This window comes from Eleutherodactylus coqui, chromosome 2, assembly GCF_035609145.1.
Source record: "Eleutherodactylus coqui strain aEleCoq1 chromosome 2, aEleCoq1.hap1, whole genome shotgun sequence".
Classification (NCBI taxonomy): Eukaryota; Metazoa; Chordata; class Amphibia; order Anura; family Eleutherodactylidae; genus Eleutherodactylus; species Eleutherodactylus coqui.
In genome coordinates, this window is record NC_089838.1 from 26,349,859 (window position 1) to 26,362,395 (window position 12,537).

Below are 12,537 nucleotides of genomic sequence, written 5' to 3' on the forward strand. Positions count from 1 at the left end.
CACCAAATTAAAGACGTGGGCCAGGCATGGCACGTGCGTGAGGCTGCCGAGCTGCAGAGCCGCCACCAGGTTACGGCCGTTGTCACACACGACCATGCCCGGTTGGAGGCTCAGCGGCGCAAGCCAGCGGTCGGTCTGCTGTGTCAGACCCTGCAGCAGTTCGTGGGCCGTGTGCCTCTTATCGCCTAAGCTGAGTAGTTTCAGCACGGCCTGCTGACGCTTGCCCACCGCTGTGCTGCCACACCGCGCGACACCGACTGCTGGCGACATGCTGCTGCTAACACATCTTGATTGCGAGACAGAGGAGGAGGAGGAGGAGGAGGAGGGTGCTTTAGTGGAGGAAGCATACACCTCCGCAGATACCACCACCGAGCTGGGGCCCGCAATTCTGGGGGTGGGTAGGACATGAGCGGTCCCAGGCTCTGACTCTGTCCCAGCCTCCACTAAATTCACCCAATGTGCCGTCAGGGAGATGTAGTGGCCCTGCCCGCCTGTGCTTGTCCACGTGTCCGTAGTTAAGTGGACCGTGGCAGTAACCGCGTTGGTGAGGGCGCGTACAATGTTGCGGGAGACGTGGTCGTGCAGGGCTGGGACGGCACATCGGGAAAAGTAGTGGCGACTGGGAACTGAGTAGCGCGGGGCCGCCGCCTCCATGATACTTTTGAAGGACTCCGTTTCCACAACCCTATACGGCAGCATCTCAAGGCTGATGAATTTTGCTATGCGGACGGTTAACGTTTGAGCGTGCGGGTGCGTGGCGGCGTACTTGCGCTTGCGCTCCAACAGTTGCGCAAGCGACGGCTGGACGGTGCGCTGAACTACACTGCTGGATGGAGCCGAGGACAGCGGAGGTGAGGGTGTGGGTGCAGGCCAGGAGACGGTAGTGCCTGTGTCCTGAGAGGGGGGTTGCATCTCAGTGGCAGGTTGGGGCACAGGGGGAGAGGCAGGGGTGCAAACCGGAGGCGCTGAACGGCCTTCGTCCCACCTTGCGGGGTGCTTGGCCATCATATGTCTGCGCATGGTGGTGGTGGTGAGGCTGTTGGTGTTGGCTCCCCGGCTGAGCTTTGCGCGACAAAGGTTGCACACCACTGTTCGTCGGTCGTCAGGCGTCTCTGTGAAAAACTGCCAGACCTTAGAGCACCTCGGCCTCTGCAGGGTGGCATGGCGCGAGGGGGCCCTTTGGGAAACAGTTGGTGGATTATTCGGTCTGGCCCTGCCTCTACCCCTGGCCACCGCACTGCCTCTTGCAACCTGCCCTGCTGATGCCCTTGACTCCCCCTCTGAAGACCTGTCCTCCTGAGTAAGCGTTGCACACCAGGTGGGGTCAGTCACCTCATCGTCCTGCTGCTCTTCCTCCGAATCCTCTGTGCGCTGCTCCCTCGGACTTACTGCCCTTACTACTACCTCACTGCAAGACAACTGTGTCTGATCGTCATCGTCCTCCTCACCCACAGAAAGTTGTTGAGACAGTTGGCGGAAGTCCCCAGCCTCTTCCCCCGGACCCCGGGAACTTTCGAATGGTTGGGCATCAGTGACGATAAACTCCTCTGGTGGGAGAGGAACCGCTGCTGCCCAATCTAAGCAGGGGCCCGAGAACAGTTCCTGGGAGTGCTCCCGCTCCTGAGCAGGTGTTATTGTAGTGGAGTGAGGAGGCTGGGAGGAAGGAGGAGCAGCAGACAGAGGATTCGGATTGGCAGCAGTGGACGGCGCAGAACTGCGGGTAGACGATAGGTTGCTCGAAGCACTTTCTGCCATCCAGGCAGACACACCTGGATCAGGAGCTTGGCCTGTGCCCACACCCTGACTTGGCCCTCCGCGTCCTCGGCCGCGTCCACGTCCTCTAGGCCTACCCCTACCCCTCAGCATGCTGTATTACCAGTGATTTGATTTCACAGGCAGGAAATAAATTGGCGCAAGACTGCAGGCCAAATATAATTTTTTCCCTTTTTTGAAAACGAAAGGCCCCACTGCCTCTAGTGAATGAATAATCTAAGTTTAAAGGAGATGTCCCGAGGCAGCAAGTGGGTCTATACACTTCTGTATGGCCATAATAATGCACTTTGTAATGTACATTGTGCATTAATTATGAGCCATACAGAAGTTATAAAAAGTTTTATACTTACCTGCTCCGTTGCTAGCGTCCTCGTCTCCATGGAGCCGACTAATTTTTGGCCTCCGATGGCCAAATTAGCCGCGCTTGCGCAGTCCGGGTCTTCAGCAGTCTTCTATGGAGCCGCTCGTGCCAGAGAGCGGCTCCGTGTAGCTCCGCCCCGTCACGTGCCGATTCCAGCCAATCAGGAGGCTGGAATCGGCAGTGGACCGCACAGAAGAGCTGCGGTCCACGAAGGTAGAAGATCCCGGCGGCCATCTTCAGCAGGTGAGTATGAAGACGCCGGACCGCCGGGATTCAGGTAAGCGCTGTGCGGGTGGTTTTTTTAACCCCTGCATCGGGGTTGTCTCGCGCCGAACGGGGGGGGGGTTAAAAAAAAAAACAACCCGTTTCGGCGCGGGACATCTCCTTTAATAACTGTGCTGTTTTCCTGCTAATGTGTCACAGAACGTGAGGGTAGCAGAGTTATTAACTGTGGCAGAGCAGGTATTTTTTTTCCCAATTAAGGAAAGCAAATGGCGAAGCCAGGAGTAAAACGTAGCTGGGTGCGTATGATTTTTAAAGGTGTCACACGCAGCCGACACGTGTCCACCGCCCTTAGGACGGACAGAGGCCGGACAAATAGAATTATTTTCCGTTTTTTGGCACCAAAAGGCAGCACTGCGTATATTCTATGAACATGAGAAGTTTAATAACTGTGCTGTGTCCCTGCTAATGTGTCACAGAACGTGAGGGTAGCAGAGTTATTAACTGTGGCAGAGCAGGTATTTTTTTTCCCAATTAAGGAAAGCAAATGGCGAAGCCAGGAGTAAAACGTAGCTGGGTGCGTATGATTTTTAAAGGTGTCACACGCAGCCGACACGTGTCCACCGCCCTTAGGACGGACAGAGGCCGGACAAATAGAATTATTTTCCGTTTTTTGGCACCAAAAGGCAGCACTGCGTATATTCTATGAACATGAGAAGTTTAATAACTGTGCTGTGTCCCTGCTAATGTGTCACAGAACGTGAGGGTAGCAGAGTTATTAACTGTGGCAGAGCAGGTATTTTATTTCCCAATTAAGGAAAGCAAAAGGCAGCACTGCGTATATTCTATGAATAATAACTGTGTTGTGGCCCTGCCTATACAATTCTTTCCCTGCAGTATCAATGGAGGGTGCAATGGTCTGCAGAGGCGATTTTGAGAAGCAAAAAAAAATGCAGCACAGCTAACAGCAGCCAGCACAGTACTGCACACGGATAAATATGGCCCTAGAAAGGACCGTTGAGGTTCTTGAAGGCTACACTCACTCCTAACACTCTCCCTGCCTATTCAGCACTTCTGTCCCTAATGCCAGGTGCAACGGTCTGCAGAGGCGATTTTGAGAAAAAAAAAATTGCCACTGCTAACAGCAGCCAACACACAGCTATCAGTGGCCCTAATAAGGACCTTTGGGGGGTCTTGAAGCCTACACTAACTACCAATTCTTTCCCTACAGCAGCTCCGGTACAAACAGCACTGTCCCTCATCTAACTCACACCGCATCTGAGGCGAACCGCGGGAGTGGCCGACTTTTATGTTCGGGTGACACCTGATCTTCCCAGCCACTCACAGCAGGGGGGTGGTATAGGGCTTGAACGTCACAGGGGGAAGTTGTAATGCCTTCCCTGTCTTTCAATTGGCCAGAAAAGCGCGCTAACGTCTCAGGGAAGGAAGTGAAAATAACCAGAACACCGCATGGTGTTCGTTACGAATAACGAACATCCCGAACACCCTAATATTCGCACGAATATCAAGCTCGGAAGAACACGTTCGCTCATCTCTAGATTTAACCCTTCGCAATCCAATTTTGGATTCAGGGTTTCCTAGGGGGCTTTCTCTTTCTGCCATTATACAATGACGCCATCTGCTGGCTAGAGCAAGTACTGCAGTATGTGACATGCTGGAGAGGTCCCCCGACAACAGAGCGGCCAGTAATATACAGTAAGAATACCCTACTGGACATCTTCTAACATCGGAGCTGTACAGCCTTCAATCAGAATGTCTTTAGACGTCAGACAGTGGATTGGAAAGGGTTAATAGCTTTTTATATGCATGTATAGTTTTTTAAAATAAAAGTTACTAATGGAACCCAGAGGGCCGACTCAGGCCAGGGACAGAGCCTACTAGGAGAAGCCGCTCTATGTAGGGGTTAAAGGGGTTGTGCGGCACTTTTACTATTGATGACCTATCCTCAGGATAAGTCGTCAGTAGTTGATTGGCAAGGGTCCACTGCTTGAGATCAGCTGATTGTCAGTGCAGACAGCGCTGGAAGCAGATTGCGCTGCCGATATTGCAGTGGCCCGGTTTGGTGCTACAGGCACAACTCCCATGCCTGCAGCACCAATCCACAGCACTGCAATACGGACAGCGCTATCTGCTTCCAGCTCTGTTCACACTGACAGCAGGCTTGGCAATCAGCTGATCCCAAGTGGTGGGCCGGCGCCGATCAACAATCCTAAGGATAGATCATCAATAGTAGAGATGAGCGAACGTGCTCGGCCACGCCCCTTTTTCGCCCGAATACCGCGATTTTCGAGTACTTCCGTACTCGGGCGAAAAAATTCGGGGGTCGCCGTGGCGGCGCGGGGGGTTGCAGCGGGGAGTGGGGGGGAGAGGGAGAGAGAGAGGGCTCCCCCTGTTCCCCGCTGCTACCCCCCACGCCGCCACGCCTCTCCCCGCCCCCTGGCGCACCCGAGTACTTTTCACCCGAGTAGTGAAGTACTCGAAAATCGTGGTATTCGGGTGAAAAAGGGGCGTGGCCGAGCATGTTCGCTCATATCTAATCAATAGTAAAAGTCCTAGAAAACCCCTTGTACAGGAAGTGAAAAGATATGGCTGTCATCCATATAGCATGGCAGGAACAAAAAGTATAGTATTAGGCTCAGCCCCTCCCTCAGATCTCTCCTTACGACCCTTTTATATGGAACGATTATAATCATTCGAAAAACCGATGGATTGTGTGAATTTGAACAATGATCCTTCAGTGTAAACACGATGTGACCCGCGCCACATTGGAAGGAGGCCAGACTGAACCAATTCACTATAATTGGATCTGCCGTGTCACGTTGCATTCACCCGGATGAAATAGTGCAGCATGCTGAGCTGCTTTATCTAGGATTTACTCCGGATCTGTGCCGAAGGTCCCTTTCAGATGTGAGCAAAGCCTTACATTCTAGGACATGTTTCTGCGTGAATGGCAGCCATGTTTTTTAACCTTGTGTACAACTACTTAAAGGCATAAAACTATTTAAGACATCAATTATATCTGACATTTATGGTATATCCTGTGTATATCAGATACTTTTCTTAAACAAGATACCCCTTAGGCCTCAATCACACGAGCTAATGCGTTTTCACGCTGGCCGCATTTCAGACGAAAGTCGCAACAATTAAGCATAGCCATGATCGAGCCCCAAGCTTAATTAGTGATTTCTCATCCATTCATACGGATGGACCGCGGGAAAAATACGTTGCAGCACGGAAATTCTTCGGTCAGCAGAAATCCTCAGAAAAACTTCTAATAGTTTCAGTAGCAGCAGCCATCTTCTATTTCGAGCGCCGGGCGCAGGTAAACTCCCTCCCCCTCCCTTTTGTTTTCAGCTCCCATAGGAATCGCTGATTTCTTGTTTTGACGGCACGATTATTTCATGCGACCGAAAATCGCTCATGTGAAGGAATGCAGCTCCTATAACTCCCATGTTAATGTGGCCTTAGAATGGCAAGTGCCTGGCCCCCTAGTAGTGGGAGTTGACTGCTTACGTGTTCAAATAGCTCCGTTTAAATGTCTGAAATGAGAATATCCTCAAGAAAGAGGATTTAATAACCTGTATCACAATAAAATTGATACAATACGGATATTAAAATGGTTGTCCCAATCCTACCCTGTTTTCCCAAAAACAAGGCCTACTACATCAATGCAGCGCTCAAATCCCGTAACCAGAAAGTGATTGTCTGTGGGCAACCAAGGAGTGAAAAAAGTGCATCGGAGCTCTTAAGAGCAGCGGGAGGGACCTGGACGAAGCCTGCTATGTAAGTATAATAAGACCGCCCCTAAAATAAGACCTAGCACCTCTTTTGGGGCAAAAATTAATATAAGACAGGGTCTTAGGGCTCCTTCCGACGGACGGATTTCCACCGCGTAATACGCTGCGTTGCCCGCAGCTATTAGGTTCTATTAAACGCGGTAGTTGTTTTGCTGCAGGAAGCGGACAGCTCCATACATTTGTTGGAGATACAACAGCTTCAGCTCATTATTTATATTGTTGGACTGCAGTTTACTAGCAGGACAGTAGATGGCGCTGTCACTAATACTTCTACATAGTCTTTCTGGTATTGAATTGTTTGGGCTGTACTGCTGTATACTCTCTGGTTTCCCCTCCCTTCTTCCTGTCTGTGTACAGTCCACCATTTTATGTTGATCTCTCTATGAATCCACACATGTGGTTCCAGTAAAGACAACTGGCTCCCCCACAATGTCTGCCTAACGTGACTCCCCCTCATCCAGCACTCAAACTCTGCACCACCATTGTGCAGTGGCTGGGGTTGGTACTGCAGGCTGAGTCCTATAGAAGTGAATGGAACCAATCCAGGCCACTGTGCAATGTACAGAGCTCTCTGCTTCCTGCAGCAAAACAGCTTCATGTGAAGCAAACCCCTCTAAGTGTGAACCCATAAGCACCGCACAGCACTATACATACGGGAAACTGCAATTGTCCTACGAGTTGATAGAAAAAAGTAAGAAGATGAGCAGCAGCTGCAGCACGGCGATCATAAGCACAGCGCTGACGGTCCTACTTACTATTGAAAGGCAGGTTTTATGTTCTCGAATCAAAGAACAGCATCCAAGAAAACCGGTGACCATGACCACACTGCCAGCGAAAATGAGAATATAAGCCGACACCGAAAGCGTACTGTTCGCTAGGAAGGCGATGTAACTGCTCTTCTCCAATAAAGTCCATAGTCCCATAGCAATGGCTGCAGCGCCACCGATCTGCGAAGAGAAAAATAATTAAAAATGATTGCGCATATCCTAAATCAATATACTGATAGTAAGGCAGCACATTTCCCAGCCAATCGCCTGGAGGGCTTCTTTACACGGACGGATTTGCTCATGTTTTTGTAAAATATATGAGCGCAAAACGTACTCAGGGGCGTGTAATACGTGCGCATTTCTCTCTGGCGTGTGCCTCAGAGGACAGGTTTTCATCCCCAAACAATGAAGCTTCCAATCGAAAGACAGCAAGCAGAAATCTTGAAAACTTTGGGTTAGGCCTCCTATCCATGGGTGATATTTCCCTGCGTTACCCGCGGCGATAATCCGCATGCAGGTAACGCAATGAATGTAAAGTGCAGCCCAATGTACACGAGTGTAAAATCGCGGCGATTTTACGCTTGCTTGCATGCTGCGATGAACCTATCATAATGAAAATTGCGTGGAAAATCGCGGTGACATAATGCTCCCCTCTGGCGGAAATCCGCGGTGGTATATCGCACTACCCGTGGACAGCCAGCCTTAGTAAGATATATTATGGCTGGTGCACTATGGAGAAGGTGCACAAGTCTCTTCACCGGGGCGGTGTGCATCAGATTAATCAACCGGGTGCATATGCTGTTGATCAGTCTGTCAAAAGAGGGTCCGATCTTGTGTTGTGTTTTATTTAATAATTCTCCTTAAAGGGGATGTGATAAGATGGCATCCCCTATGGCAACATAAAGTTGGGTGCTCCTTGGTAAGAGTGGATTCTGTCCAGTCAGATCTGGAATTACAGGATGGCCATTCATATAAATAGCCATCTTGTAATACTACATTTCAGGATGGCTGCAATTGCAAACTCTGTTCCTAAATACAGCACCAGAACCAAGCTCATAAAATAAATAAAACACCAGGACCAAGACCATTACATAAATCCCGGACCAGAACAAAGCTAATACTATAAATACAGCACTTGTAAAGCTGATCGTTTTTTGGAATTTGTTGGGACAGTTAATAGTAAGCACATAACATATAAAAAACACCAGAACCAAGCTCATAACATATAAAAAAACACCAGAACCAAGCTCATAACATAAATACAGCACAAACCAACCTCAGTACATAGATACAAACAAGCTCCCAACATGAATATAACACTAGAACCAAGCTTAGTAAATCAATACCGCACCAGAACCAAGTTCAGTCTCGTATAAATACAGCCCAACTAATGGCAGTCCATAATTACAGCCCAAGGGCCAAGCACAGAACATAATTCCAAGACCAGAACAAAGCTAATAATATAAAAAGAGTACCAAGTCCAAGCGTGTTACATAATTAAGGCACCAGAATCAAGTTCATAACCTAAATACAGTAGCAGAGCTAAGCAATTGTCAGTGGCGCCTTGGAACATAACAGGGAAGGTAACAAAACCAGGAGATGATGATTCATGTAGCTCCACAAGAAGCTGCTGCATGAGGGAAGAGGATCGTCTTCTTGGACGAACCAAAGGAAGACAATCACTCCAGCTTACATTCGCCTGTTGCCCTCTCTACTAGCTGGTGGCTGGGTAGCGAAGCCCAGCCACGATGGTAACAATGGGGAATGGTAACACCCAGCCTTTAATGTAGTCATACATTTCCAAGAGGAATAACAGAGGAACGGCAAACTTTTTGCTCTGAGACAATTGTTTTGTGTTCATGTGGAATGCTAGTACTGTTTCCCCGAAAATAAAACAGTGTCTTATATTAATTTTTGTTCAAAAAGGTCTAACTATTTTACATGTGTAGCTGCCTGGACACTATTTAAATTGACTTAACTGAATTATTGAATTAACTGTTAGCAGGACCTAATTTTGGAGTAGGGCTTATATTTCAAGCATCCTCAAAAAGCCTGAAAAATCATTTTTCATCCTCAAAAATTCTGGAAAATCATGCTAATATGTCTTATTTTCAGGGTATGTCTTATTTTCAGGGAATTTACTAAAATATATATGAGAAGATGACACTTAACTCCCGCTAATGCAGACCAACATTTCTACCATATCTTGAGTGATTACTTAGCGGAGTCATTCTAGAACTGTTCCTAATCAGCTGCTAATATTGCCATACATATGTCGAAAATTAGCATAACTACTCGACGAATAATTAATGAGTTGAACCGAATCCCAGTTAAAGTAGGTCAGAACAGCAGCTACAAAATAAACTGTTTTCCTTGCCGCAGTCTTAAGTAACTAGCCCCGCATCTCCATTACCAAGTGCAAGAAAAATGCTGCGATTTCCGCTGAAGGTTTTACATATTAGAATTATTCAGCCGTAATAATTCCAACCTTTATAACTCAATCTATTAAGAAAAAAATGTCCTTAGGAGAATCTTACGAGGAGAGAGATCAGGCTTCTGGTTCGTGCGGTTTACAATCAGCCCCATTTGCAGATTCCCTCAGGGTGTATCTTTCACAAAGCATATTAAATATGCATCTACATGGGACGTGTGAGCTGACCGGGTACTTTCACAGTAATGTATCACTGAGCACACAAAGATAACCCAATTAGAGAGGACAGAGAAGAAAATTCTAGACTTCACCTTAGGCCCGAGGCGCGAAGACCCCGGAAAGCCGTGCAGTGATGGATAGTAATACTCAACGTTAAATCTTTGTGCACATCATATCCTGTCGAAATACAGTGAAAATGTGCTCATGTGTTCAGCAGTTGGCAGTGCGACCACCCAGGAGGTCCCCGTAGATGTAGCGTAACCGGACGTTGTTGTCAGTGGTCACTACAGGAAGTGCCAGCAGCGGCTTCACTCCCATTGAAATCAGTGCAAGCGCCATATTGCCATGGCACTTCCTGATTCTTTATGGGCCATTATGCCACATCGAGTGCGGACCAGTAGAGGAGCAGGAGGTGCTGTAGCGCCGGGGTGTAACTATAATGTGGTTGTACCCTGGTCCAAGACCCTTAGAGGGCCCATATCGCCTCTCTTCTCCATATAGGGAGCCCAGTACTATGAATAAAGCATTATAGCTGGGGCCCTGTTACAGCTTTTGCATTGGGGCCCAGAAGCTATAAGTTACGCCTCTGCTGTAGCGGCTCTTCTCTTGATTTCAATGGGAGTGAAGCCGGCGCCGGGACTTCCTCCGCTGTCCGCTGATGGCAATGCCTGACCCGCTCCACTGGCCAGTAGTTCGGATGATCAGCTGATGAATGGGGATCCTGAGTGGCAGACCCCCGTTCATCAACTACTGATAACCTGTCTAGAGGGTAGGTGATCAGTGTAAAGAGGGCAAACAACGTCTTGGCCTCCATGAAGTCACATCCAATCATTTTTATTTGCACTTCTTACCCACAACTTCCAACAGCCGTACCTTTTTGGTTTTCCCATCGACATAGTTGTATGAGAGCTTGTGTCTTTTTGCGGGACCAGTTGCATATTTTTTTCCCTTACTACCAAAACCCGTTTCAGCTTATTTTTCACATTTTTTTCATCTTGACATTTCTAAAGCCATAACTTTTAAATTATTCTGCCGACATAGGTTTGTAGGACAAGTTGTATTTTTTTTTATTGCCATCGCTTTGGAGTGCATATACTTTCGTGGTTGCCTTCAAAGGGCCGATTGTAATTGTATAGTAGGGGCTCATTCACAGAAGCATATTTACGCAGTGTATTATGCATAGTGGCCCCAGCTGTAATAATGACCCCCATATATTGCTCCAGTAGTAATAGTCACCCCCCATAGTGGCTGCAGTAGTAACAGTACCCTCATAGATAGCCCCAGCAGTAATAGTGACCCCCATATTGGCCCTGATAGTAAGTGACTCCCATAGTGGCCCCAGTAGCAGCAGCAATCGTTTAGTCATTCACATTCACTAGTAGAGGCAATGTGAACAACTAAACGAGCGAACGAAATGTAAAAGATTTATCTGCCTGTATAAACTGTGCGAACGAGCGAACAAACGAACTGTCATCGTACGCTTGTGCAACTGTGGATATGAGATACTTTTCTGAGGCAGAATACCTCTTAGTCCTCAATCACACGAGCTAATGCGTTTTCATGCTGGCCGCATTGCAGCAGAAAATCGCAACAATGAAGAATAGCCACGATCGAGCCCCAAGCTTAATTAGCGATTCTTCATCCATTCCATGGATGGACCGCGGGAAAAATACGCTGCAGCACGGAAATTCTTCGGTTAGGGAGCAATCCTCGGAATTACCTCGAATAGTTTCAGTAGCGGCCGCTGTGTTCTATTTCGAACGCCGGACGCAGGTAAACTCCCCCCCCCCCCTTTTGTTTTCTGCTCCCGTAGGAATCTATGGGAGTTTTCAGTGTTTTTTGGCAAAAGATAGATCAAGATCAAAACCTATCTTTTTACACAGCAAGAAAAATCAACGACCGAAAACGGTCGCTGATTTCTTGTTTTGACAACGCGATTATTTTATGCAACCAGAAATCGCTCATGTGAATGAATGCATTGGATTTAATGCAGTTCCAATAGCTGCGTAAAAACAGCCATGTTAATGAGGCCTTAGAACGGCAAGTGTCTGGACCCCTACTGGGGGGTGTTCACTGCTTACATGTTCAAAAAGCTCAGTTTAAGGCTGGGTTCACACAGGGCAGATTTGCGGCGAAAATTCCTTTCTGAATTTTGCCGCGGCAAATCCACCTGTGGATGCTAATCCCAGGGTGACCCAGCCATGTGGACGAGATTTATCAAAAATTAATATAAGACAGGGTCTTATTTTCAGTGAAACACAGTAGTTGTTTTGCTGCAGGAAGCAGGCAGCTCCATATATTTGTTGGAGATACAACAGCTTCAGCTCATTATGTATATTACTGGAAGGACTGCAGTTTACTAACAGGACAGTAGATGGCGATGTCACTAATTTTCTACATAGTCTTTCTGGTATGTTTGGGCTGTACTGCTGTATACTCTCTGGTTTTCCCCTCCCTTCTTCCTGTCTGTGTACAGTCCACCATTTTATGTTGATCTCTCTGTGAATCCACACATGTGGTTCCAGAAAAGACAACTGGCTCCCCCACAATGTCTGCCTAACGTGACTCCCCCTCATCCAGCACTCAAACTCCACATTGTGCAGTGGCCGGGGTTGGTACTGCAGGCTGAGTCCTACTGAAGTGAATGGAACCAATCCAGGCCACTGTGCAATGTACAGAGCTCTCTGCTTCCTGCAGCAAAACAGCTACATGTGCAGCAAACCGCTCCAAGTGTGAACCCATAAGCACCGCACAGCACTATACATACTGGAAGCACTATACATACTGCAAACTGCAATTGTCCTATGAGCCCAGAAGCTATTCTGCCCACTGTTAGCGGTTTTATGCAGTGTACTGCCAGGGGTGTACGTCGGAAGTAACAGAACTCCTATCATTTCTCTTTTTTTTTATAGTTTTTTGGGAGGCTCAAAGCGTCCGCGATGTACC

The 12,537-nt window shown here is 48.0% G+C and overlaps 1 protein-coding gene across 2 annotated transcripts in view; it reads right to left on the bottom strand.

The window, feature by feature from the left end:
• The window catches only part of LOC136610341 (tetraspanin-11-like), a 131,052-nt gene that overhangs the window by 40,337 nt on the left and 78,178 nt on the right, over window positions 1–12,537 (bottom strand). For both annotated transcript variants that reach the window (XM_066589572.1, XM_066589573.1), the window contains exon 3: window positions 6,930–7,121. In XM_066589572.1, the coding sequence (XP_066445669.1) occupies window positions 6,930–7,121 (192 nt within the window). The remainder of the gene's footprint in view (window positions 1–6,929; window positions 7,122–12,537) is intronic.